The sequence below is a fragment of the Anneissia japonica genome, unplaced genomic scaffold (assembly GCF_011630105.1).
Source record: "Anneissia japonica isolate Jap-2015-1 unplaced genomic scaffold, ASM1163010v1 scaffold4446_len648930_cov198, whole genome shotgun sequence".
NCBI classification, from domain to species: Eukaryota; Metazoa; Echinodermata; class Crinoidea; order Comatulida; family Comatulidae; genus Anneissia; species Anneissia japonica.
In genome coordinates, this window is record NW_022683639.1 from 465,274 (window position 1) to 477,034 (window position 11,761).

Here is an 11,761-nt window from a genome sequence, read left to right on the forward strand (position 1 = left end):
AAATAGCCTCATGATGCATGCTTGGAATACAACGTGATAGGGGAAGCAGCCTCGACCCTGACAGCGTGGTTGACAGATTTCATGCAAAATTTTCAAAATCGTAGATTTCCTCACTTTCCAGAATGAGGATTTGAAAATAAATTAGATGGTTACATGGCATAGGCCTACTCTTTGTACTTCTTTTATTCAAAATGTTGACATTAGAAAACATAGCCTCTACATGATGAAGTCATATTATAGTAGCTCGATGCCTATCAAATACGGTAAGTAATAAAAAATCGCCATAATTCGTCAAATATTCGTGGGTTCCAGGGGGCAAAGCGATCGCATGTCTTAAATACTATTCTTCATTGCAGATATTTTGAAAAACTGCATATAGTGTTGCTGCCGTGCGCTTTAAGTATTGATTATTAATCGAGTGATCATTCATATGAGGATGATTGAAGACGTTTAGGCTGTTTAAACACATGATCACAGACATCACGAACCTGTCAATTACGTTATTGATCTTGTGTAATCGAACAAATTATGCATTAATTGGAACTATAAATAAATAATTTTAGTTGGGTTTTCTTTATTTAAAGCTCTAATCGATTGAATTTGCGCAATCATGCATCGCAACGATCGTTTTGCGGTTTTCTAGATCATTATATTTTCATTGCCTTGGCAAATTAGTACACAACATTTAAAATAGTAATGTTAATAGCAATGGCTTCAAGCTTTAAAGTAGTACTGGCGATTGTCGGGATACTTATGATGTCCACCAGTAATGGCCAAATAGAATGCGAGGTCAAGCCTATCGATATGCTATCCTCTTCTCACTTCTACGGACGTTCCAACACCACAATGATGAACGAAATGAATAGTTATCAGAATAAATCCAGATACGAATGTATGCAGATGTGTCGACAGAATGCCAGTTGTGTTGCTTTCACTTACGCTGAGGGTTCTCAATCGTGTTCCATGTTTGATCATGATAGTGAAACGGGACCAGAACTACTGCAATCGGGACCCGGCGTCTGGTTTTATGACTTGCGACAGAAAGATATCACTGAGGTAGTATTCATAGTTCGACATATTGTAATAAAACTGATTTAATTATAAGAACGTTTTCTACCGAAATAAAACAATTAACTATCACTATGTTTGGTAGCCGCATTTTTACTGACGTTTACCGTGGCAACTGAGTTTTCTTTCCGTTTAGTCTTTCATTAGGTTTTTTTTTTTTTTTTTTTTTTTTTTTTTTTTTTTTTTTTTTTTTTTTTTTTTTTTTTATACGTAGTGTCGATCAAGTGTATATTGTAATACGTTGATACGCATTTACTAATTCCTTTTTACCGATAAATAATCCGCTTGTACCATTGCTAAATCGTTTATATGGATCATTCATTCGTTCTTATGGATAACTTCGTTCGTACGGATTACTACACATTTGATTCTACGTATTAGTAATCCGTTTGATACTAATTAAAAATCTGTACAAACCAATAAGTAATTACAAATGAATTAGTAATCCATACAAGCGGATTACTAATCCATACAAACCAATTAATAACCAGTAAAACAAATTAGTAATCCGTCAGAACTAATTATTAATACGAACAGATTACTAATCGGTACAAACGAATTAGAAATCCGCTCAAACAAATATTAATTTGTAAAATCAAAATAGTAAAATACAAACGGATTACTAATTTGTACCGAGTAATCCTTAGAAACGGATTACAATATTTACTTGATTCGCTCACTCACGTCTTTGAAGAGGTAAAGTAAAGTAAATAGGCCTATATCAAAGACAATGTTTCTAACTTTTATTTTATATGCTAGGGCGGATGCAGGGGGTGCGAACGCACCCCCAAAATTGTATTAAGAAAAATTGTTGTATTGTATTGTTGATATAGTATTTCTATCATTATGGACATTATTATTATCATTATAGTACCGGTAGCTATTTCCATGCACTTGGAGGTCCACATTCTAAAAAATGTTCCACCTCAACCTCAACCATGGTGGGGCTGTTGCGGTGGTGGACTCTCACACACCCCTACCACCAAATACTGCATCCACCCCAACTATATATATAGTACATCTCACAGGGAATTTAGATCTCTGATTGCCGAAAATTGTTGATAAAAAGAAAATGAGAAATTTGTTAGTGCTTCATTCTGACTACAAATTGTGATGTGATGATGACGAATTACACTATAAGTCATTTCCGGCCATCTAGAGGTTTTCCTCCAATGTTCACACCTCAGTCCCATCATGATGGGGCAAAGGTGGGTGTGGGCTTTTTGGTAAATTAAAGTGGTTTTACATCAAAGACAATGTTTTTAAGTTTTATTTTCTATGGTGCATCTCACATACTTATTGAATCTCCATGGTTGTTGAAAATCGCTGATTAGCGATCATGAGAAATAATGGTGATGTGATGATGATGAATTTTATTAAGAGTGTAATTTCCGGCCATCTTGGGGTAGGGTATGGTGTCACGAAATTTCCCCCCTACTCCCACATTTCAAAACAGGTCTGCACTCTTGCCTATTACCATTAGTGTATTGTGTTTTAAGTGGCTTGGCACAGCGGTATTGTTGGTTTGGATCCCCAAACCGCGTCAACGTGCATTTCGCCGTGTCATGAGAAAAGGCACTTCATCTACATTGCTTCAGTCTACGCAAATGGCGGTCGCATGTAAATTCTCATTAGAATGTAGTAGGCTATGTACACGATGTTCTAAACATTAATAATTAGCTGTAAATATTTATGCATTCTTTTACAAAATTGACCAAAGGATTTAACGGAATGTTTTGTCAATAGATAATGTAATCTTGTACTTAAATCTATGATATGGCTTTTCTTGATTTTTATATTTGTTTACAGTTCGCCCTCCAATTCAGACTACCCAGGGGCCTGAAAATTTGGGATGATCTCGGGGTTCGTTCCCCATTTAGAGGTTAGCGTTGTGTTAGAAAATTGTTCTTTAAAAAAGTGATCTCAAATTAGAGGGGTCTCGAATTATTTGATGGTGCACTGTTAGTAGTCTATCTCAATTTAATGCTTTATTGCTCCTAATCGTTTATGATGTAAAGGATTACTGAATAATATATAATTGTATTAGTTTGCATTGTATTTATGTAAATACCAAATAAAATAACTCAATGATCAAGGACAAGTGCTTCGTAAATTATTATTATTAATATATCTTAAGAAAATATTTTACTTTACTTAGAGTTATGTTGGCACGTGTATTGAGGGCAGTAGGTGCCGCAATGGAGCCTCGTGTTTCAACGATTGTTCAAACAATGGATATAGCTGCGCATGCTCAAAACAATTCAATGGAAAATATTGTGAAAATGGTAATTATTTTATTTTAGTATTTTAACTACTAAAATAAAAACTGGTGTCACGATGATGAGGCTGATACAGCAATAATTGGAAAACATGATGAAGAGAACAATGCTGTTTAACTCAAAAATACATAATGATGATGATGTTGATAGTGATGAGGATGATATTTATTTATGACATTTTATGATGAAGATCATGATGATGATGATGTTGATGACGATCATGATTAGAAAGAAGGATGGCAATGATGATGATGATGATGTTGATGATGACAAGTTATATGATAATGATGATGGTGGTGATGGCGGCGATGATAACAACGACAAAGTTGAGGTTGATGATGATGATCATCATATGATCATGCAGTGGCGGCGCCAGTTGGGTGGCTTAATCTCCCTCCCCACCGGACAGGTCAAGCCCCCTCCCGCCGGACAGAGCTCGTCGGGCAGTCAGACCATAAAATATATAAAAATAGGCCCACACCAAGCCAACACATGTCTGTCACAGTCTGAGAGTGCCATTTTCGACCATCTAGGGGTTGATATTCTTTTATGAATAAATCTCATTTGGGAGGGGGTAACCCCCTCTAAACTCCTTCTCCCAGCTCGAGCCTACGAGCTCAAGTCCACCCTGTCGGACAACTTAGCGCCCCCAGAAAATATATCCTAGAGACGCCACTGTGACCATGGTTCTCCATTCAATTATCCTAATTGATGATGACGATCGATGAAGACGATGATCATGATGATGTTTTTGATGAGGATGGTGAAGGATGTTGATGATAATGATGATGAGAATGGTAAGATGAGGAAGATTATGGTAATTATGAAAATGATGATGATGATTACGAAGATTGCAAAGATTGTCATGTTATTACCCGACACTGCCTTTTTACAGCGTTTACACACACACCTGTTTTGACAACAAGTATCATCGGTGGTCCATCTGCAAGTAACATTGCATTCTCACACAAGAAAAACCACTATCTTGTCATTGGAGGATAGTAAGTGGTTTATTATCCTACTTACAATTCATGATAATTTGTATTTAGTTTATAAGCAAACAGGTACACGAGCAGACCTAGGTCCAACACCGTGGTGGATTCAAGTGGAAGGGTGCAGTCAAATTATATTTTAAGAAAATGGGGAAAAAAAAATTGTATTCAAATGTCTGAGAGTGTCATTTCTGGCCCAGAGGTGACAGAATCACATAATTTTCCAAACATGGTGGGGCTGAAGTTGTATAGTATAGGCCTACACCCTACATCTCTGAAAGTCCCAACCTGCCCCCCCCCCTCTATTTCGAATTCTTGGATATGCCACTGAGACCCACCAATGTGTAGGCCTATGTAAAAGGTTACACGCCAGCTATTATAGGTTAACTTATCCCACAAAAAGGGAAGCATAGGCCAGACCCAGCAGCAGTATGTCTGCAAAAGAAGCTAACCTAGATTATGAATAACTAACGTGACCAGAATATCATCCAAGTGTTTGATGAAACTTAAGTTGGCATTGCAGCATAATAGTTAATGCTGTGGTCTGTCAAATCCCATCAGTTCATCTTAGACTTTTTTGCAATCATTAATCAAAGCAATACTTTTTTTCAGTGAAGGTGTTGCAGAAACTACAACGAAAGTATATAAGTACAGCAGTATCTCTGGTTCCTATGAGTATCTGCAGGATTTATCTGGCACAAGTGTAGCACTCAAGATGGAAAGTTTTGAGATAAATGATAAACTGTATCTGTTCGTCTCCAATTATAAGCAACATGGTGGATCAACTATTACAACGTCTTACATCTACACAATTAACTCGGAAACAGGTTACAAACTCAACATATTTTAATAGAAAATTACAAGATATCCTTTCAGGCCCGTAACCAAGTTATTCTAAACAAATTGGGGGAGGGGGATGCGGGGTTCTCTGGGTGTGGGTTCCAGGGTGGAAGCCCTGGTGGGGTCGGCGAAACCCCCGAAGCCAGAACATTTTTGTGTTTTAGGGGTCTATATAATGCTATAAAAGCAGGTTTGAAAAAGGTCTGCAGTAAAACAATTCCGTCTTAGTCTGGGTGCATTAGGACGAGGACTCCTTCGGGAAATTCGAGGGTGTGGGGGGGGGGGGTGTCCAGAACAGAGGGGGTTTGCTTGAACCATAAAAAAAAACCCTGGCTACGGGCCTGCTTTTAGATAAAAACTACAAAACATCAGTAATTGGGTTAAATAGAAAAAAAAAAAAAAAAAAAAAAAAAAAAAAAAAAAAAAAATTCTAAATAGGCCTATTTTTTTTCTTGTTTTCCTTTAGCCATGACCTTGATTTAGTTTCATCCTCTTCTTGATTGTGTTGACATTTCAAATACATTTAGTTTTTCCTATTTGTATGTGTTTTGAGCGCGCCGCCAAGCGTATCCGTCCTTATTATTTTATCTATGTCGAGCCGACTGCTCGCTTGTTGGTGGGTTGCAGTCCCAGTAGATCGTCATTGAAAACGATCTGTTGTTCGTAGATCGTCGAGTTGCATTTTCCGTTGAATTGCGTCGGTCAACGATCGTCTGCACGCATTGAGTGCCCGGCTTAAAGCTGGTCCTGTTCAGACCATCACATTATTTGATTATACACACGTGAGCCATCAGTGCGTGACATGCCGAAATAGCATATCATGACCATGTAAAGGTACATGATGACTATATATGGGCATACAATAGTAGTAGGCCCATATAGTGGACAGAGCTTTAGATCCCCGTTCTGCAAACCTTTTTAGCCCACGACCTAATAGGCCTCAAGCACTCAGACGCGACCCATCAAACCCGAAGCCAATATATCACGTCCGTCGATTTATACGCGCGAGGGATAGAGGGTATCAGAGAAACCACTCACTTGATTCTTTTGGCAGTCAATTAAAAGATACTACTGTACCACCCACAACATCAATTTAAGACGCCTAAAAATGACAACATTACTTTGAATTACTCATTTAACCAGACCACGTATGGTATCAAATTTTTCAATAAGTTCAAGATTTTTTTGTTTAATTAATGATTTACAACATTTATTATAAATTCCTAAACTTGCTGCCAGATATTTATGGGTTATGCGATGACATATACATTAAATCGTTATAATCTTCAGTTGAAAGCCAAACACATTGAAATTAACAAAACTAACACTTTCAAGTAGTCATACCTGAAGTACAAACGTTTTGATATTATATTTTTGTTAACATGGAACTAAAGATTTAACATGATACTATGAAACTGACGCACATGCCATACTTTAATTGAACTTTCGTTTACTGTATTTTGTTTGTCCTCATTCGTGTATTAAGTAAAATTTTCACGATGTGAAGAGATTATGCGACCTATCCAAAATTTTCTGCGACCCATACATTGGGTCGCGACCCATAGGTTGCGGGACGATGCTTTTAGACAATGATATTAGCAAATGGGATGCTGTCTTCGAATGAATTAATGTTCTTACTTTTGTAATAAAATTAGATTCAACCATTATAGGTACTATGACAATCTTACTCGAGCACCTCTATTGTCCTCAGGCCTTGTGCCTTAAATTATTTGGAAACGGTACAATGTGTTTGGTTTCATCTGCGTGTTATATATTTTTTTCTATTTTTTACAGTTGTTGTTAAAATACATTGCTACAGTCTATTAGTAAAATACACAAGAAAACCTTGATTAGATTATAATTGCTATTGTAAATACGTCTGTATGTTTTTAAGAGGATATTAGTTGCTCAGATTAAGTTGAAGAGGTATTTCTTTTAGGTTTGTTTGAGCAGCACCAATCAATCAGCACACAAGGCGCATTCTCCGCATCTTATTTGAAATTTAATGCTGATCATTACTTGCTGGTTGCCAACTACTATGGGTCAACCCTAGACGTGGAATCAATAGTGTATCAATGGAACAGCGACAACAACCAGTTCATCCATTTTTCCCAGCTTGCAACAAATGGGGGTAGCGGTTGTAAACTATTCTCAATCGATAACAGTTTGTACGCTGTGATATCAAATTATGAAGGATCGATAGAGGGACATTCTGTTTTCTCTAAGGTTTGGACACTCATCAATGGCGGCTTTGCTTCAAGTAAGTAACAATCAAGGACAGAATACACACCGTCGAACACTGGCTAATTATATGAATGTAAATAAATAAATGTATTGATTGATTGATTGAATCATTGATTAAATGATCGATTTACTCATTCATTCATTTATTTATTTATTCATTCATTCATTTATTATTCTTCATTCATTCATTCATTCAATTACTCATTCACTCATTTATCCATCCATCATTCATTCATTATTTATTTTAATGAATATTCAAATTGCTTACATTTATATAAGACTAAGAAGTATTTTTTTATACTGTCGTATAGGCCTATATTGTAAATGTTCCTGCGGTACGCTTGTTCAGGACGCCAGAGAGTAGGGTTCTGGCGGCAAGTGTACCTCACCGACTTCGCAGGAATGATAGACAGGACTACAGTACTGTACTAAATTTCTCCTGTGGCCAATACCACTTTAAGTGGAATCACAACAGATAATTACAACTTATCCTGCATTTTGGTACTCGAACGAATTATACAGTGTAGCCCATATGTAATCCATTCAAATCCACTCGGAACGAGCAGTAGCGTATCTAGGGGGTGCGCGGGTGGGGAGGGGGGGAAACGCGCCCCTCCAAAAATTACTCGCGCCTCCCCCAGTTTCCGCCCCCTCCAAAAAAAAGCAACGGTCAAGTATAGTTAAACATCACATAAAATCACCTTATTATGCGGCCCCCACCCCCATCAGAGCACCCACACTTCGAGGAGAGGATTAGGTGCCTCAAAACCTTGCACCTCTGGTTATTCTATTTACCAATGTCACCACCTCTGGCTGTTCTATCAAAAGGGCACTTTCGTTACACTAACACAGGTACGGTATATTTATACTTTCACTTCAGGGGTTTACAAAGGCTGTTTTGTGGACAGCGGTAGTAGAGCGCTTTCATCATCATACACCAGTTCTGGATCTATGACTATAGATTGGTGTATAGCATACTGTTACGATCGTGGCCATGTGTTCGCTGGTTTGCAGGCGGCAAGCCAGTGTTTTTGTGGCGGTGATACATACTCCAAGTACGGCCAACGACCAGACAGTGAGTGCAATTCTAATTGTAGAGGGAATCCGCTAGAGAAATGTGGTGGTGGTTGGAGGAACTCTGTATATACTACCGGTGCAGGTAATCATTTAGGTATGTTCTATATATTGTGTGTACAGTAACATAAGTAAAATACGACGCTTTAGTAACTGTTTCCCTAAGCAATAAGTTATTTTAGGCGACGAGAGCGGGGAATAATACATACAATGATAGAGAATAAAATTCTTTTCGAAAAAACTGACACACCCGACTATTCGATATTAAAAAAAAGTATTATGGTGTAGTTTATAATATTATTTCTATAGTAAATATAATTATAATTTATCCGGTCTCTTGTTTATTTTTAGTATCCACATGCCTAGCTCTTTAACTATGGTTTTGTACATTAATATTGCAGAGAATTCACTAGCCGAGACTGACGCGGGATCTATTGGAATCGATGTGTTTGAGAGTGACGGCGTGACTTATCTAGTGGCGGTTAATAATTTTGAATGCGTACAGAATACCATAGTTTACACATTTGACAAAGTCACCAATGAGTTTGAAATTCACCAAAGAATTCCATCAGAACACTGTCCTATTACTGTTACTGTATTCAAGGTAGGTACAAGGATATGCATTCCCTTTCGAACTGGGGTGGCGTCAGGATTTGCCCGACGGGGGTCCAAGGTCCCCGACGAAAAAAAGTGGGCGTGGTCGGGCGTCGCTCAAAATCGGTTGAAAGTGTTCCAGGGTGACAATTTGTGGTTTCAAAGGTTTATTTAGTCGATTTTGGTTACTAATCTCTAGAAAATACATATATACATTTTTTCTCCCCGATGAATTGTGGTTTTTCTTCCCGGGGGGGGGGGGGAGCAGACATCTCTGAAGCTCTGGCTCTCCATCCCACCGCTGGCGCCACCACTGCTTTCGAACATGTGAACTTCGTAATCCTACTAACGAATATACCAATTAATAACAATAGACCATACATTATATTAAACGAGCATAAATTACTAATTTACACACGAAATAATTTAGCATATAATAATGATTTATCTTCATTCAGGTAGGAGGAGAAATATTTATGATTCTGGGCACTGATAGAAAGGAATGGTTTGTAAGTGATATTGAAAGCTACACTACGTCATCTCCCATCTTTAAACTAGAAGGTAGTATGTTTGTCAAATATACAACTGTGACGTCACAAGTATCTTGGGACTTTACTTTTTTTGAGCGAGATGGAGAATACTTTTTAGGCCAATCAAATCAAAGGAATGAAAATGATGGCAGTGAATCCGATGCAAGTTTTAACATATATCAATGGATTTAGTAATTTATAGTATAATTAAATAAGAATAGGGCTTTCCTGTTCTGCTCGCATAAAAGTAATGTAAATTAAGAATTAATATTATATTTGAAATTAATAATTATATCAATAACAACTTATATATGTATATATGTATATATATATATATATATATATATATATATATACTTATATATATATATAATTAATTAATTATCAACATACTGGAGAAGAACAATTATGTGAGAATAAAGGATGGTAGAGATAGCAAAGCGATAAATCAAATACTAATACACATGTTTTGTATTAGTTATTTTTATTATTAATGTAATTTGATTTTTAGCTTCTATGATTGTATTCAATTTCAAAAACCAAAAAGAAAATTATTTCTTCATTTTGTCCACATTGAGTGATATACATCAAACAGATTATATTTGGTGTTATACAATTTGTGTTCTCAATATGTTTTATTAAATGATTACTGTATTACGATACAAATTTTAACGTGTACTTCCATTTTTTAGTGTTATACTATACAACAATAATACAACTCGCACACGAGGACTAGTAGGAGATACTCCCATATAGGAGTGGACTTGCCTTTAGATTGGGGAGGGGAATTTTTTCAAGGTATTTCTTCAAGGTATTTGTTACGACAAAATTTTCCCGAAAGTTGGGGAAGATGCATACCGGTACGGTCCAACAAGCAGGTGTGTATTCATGTGAGAAGAGAGCACAATTTATTGTGGTTATGTTCAATGGAAGAAAAATATCGTCCCTGGGTAAAATATGTTTTATTTGAATGCTAGAATAATGCAGTTTCTTACATTCAGAAACGTTTATTAATGATTTCTTTCTTAGTAGTATGCAATTTCCTTTGCATGATAAGTATTACTTTGATTTTGACTTTGAAAAGTGATGATAATCGTGTGATGATAATGATTAGGACGATGCTGAAGATGATAATGATAAAAAATAATGATGACGGATATGCGAGACTCAAGTACTGTAGTGTGGACGAAAGGAAAGAGCTAATCTGGATCAGTTCCAGCAGAACAGTCATGGTGGCTGGGTGGGACAAGATGTGGATGACTTTTCATCTGAAACTATTTGTAATTTCACTGTTCCCTGGTAATATCTTCAGAGCAAAACAAACTTCCTACATCAGTAACTGGCTTGCGAATGTTGGTCCGGTAGACGACGAATAATACATACTACGGTATACAACAGAAAATTTACACTCACTCAATGAGCTTTATGGTTAAGTTTTGAATGTCAATCTAGTTCAACTACTGCTAATTGCTGCTGAAATGAATTCTGTACAGGTTTGTCAATTGTCAAGGATACAATATAGTATATAATGATCAGAGATAACAAGTGTACTACATTGTATCCGACTGCTAATTGGTTTGTGAGACCTTTGCTTATTATGTATGCATTAGCTCTTTTCTACAGTGTTTAAAATTTGTTACTTCACACACCTGAAGAGGCTGGCATTGACTGCTAGCGGAAGCTTGTGTTGAATAAATTACATCTAAGTTAGTCTCAGAGTGCTGCCTTTTATAATCTTATATTATGGGAAGTCTAACAAATCTACAGAATTGACTTTTATGGAGTGTCGATATAAGGAACCCAATATCCAATGTGACTTAGCGGAACAGTTCATAATTGTGATTGAAGTATTAAATATTAGATATTTAAAGACAGGCATATACACACCAAACACATGACTATTTTAAACTTATCCCACTAACATGTGCATTAAGCTAACTCAATTTTAACTTAAAGTAAATCATTTTACATTCAGTTTGATTTTCTTCATTAGCGCTAAAGTATTGATTTTTGCACTGCACTGCACGATTTTTCGTTGCGTAGGTCATTAATTTTTATGATGCTACACGATGCATTTATGTCCTTTATTCGAACACTGTATTTACCTTTCTTTGATGATTTATATAATTTAACAGTGCTA

At 36.5% G+C, this 11,761-nt stretch overlaps 1 protein-coding gene across 3 annotated transcripts; it reads left to right on the plus strand.

The window, feature by feature from the left end:
• The first annotated feature begins 704 nt into the window (after nt 1-704).
• Nucleotides 705-10,273, plus strand: LOC117100544. 3 transcript variants are annotated; one of them, XM_033240318.1, is made up of 8 exons: nt 705-1,056; nt 3,227-3,353; nt 4,243-4,348; nt 4,952-5,166; nt 7,119-7,439; nt 8,304-8,594; nt 8,899-9,101; nt 9,550-10,273. In XM_033240318.1, exons 1-8 carry the CDS (start codon nt 709-711, stop codon nt 9,811-9,813), a joined length of 1,875 nt encoding a protein of 624 aa, XP_033096209.1. In that variant the 5' UTR covers nt 705-708; the 3' UTR covers nt 9,814-10,273. The 3 variants fall into 3 exon arrangements, with proteins under 3 accessions (XP_033096209.1, XP_033096217.1, XP_033096224.1); XM_033240326.1 differs by having other exon boundaries at nt 8,304-8,582; XM_033240333.1 differs by lacking the exon at nt 705-1,056 and adding an exon at nt 2,669-2,950.
• Nucleotides 10,274-11,761: the final 1,488 nt, after the last annotated feature.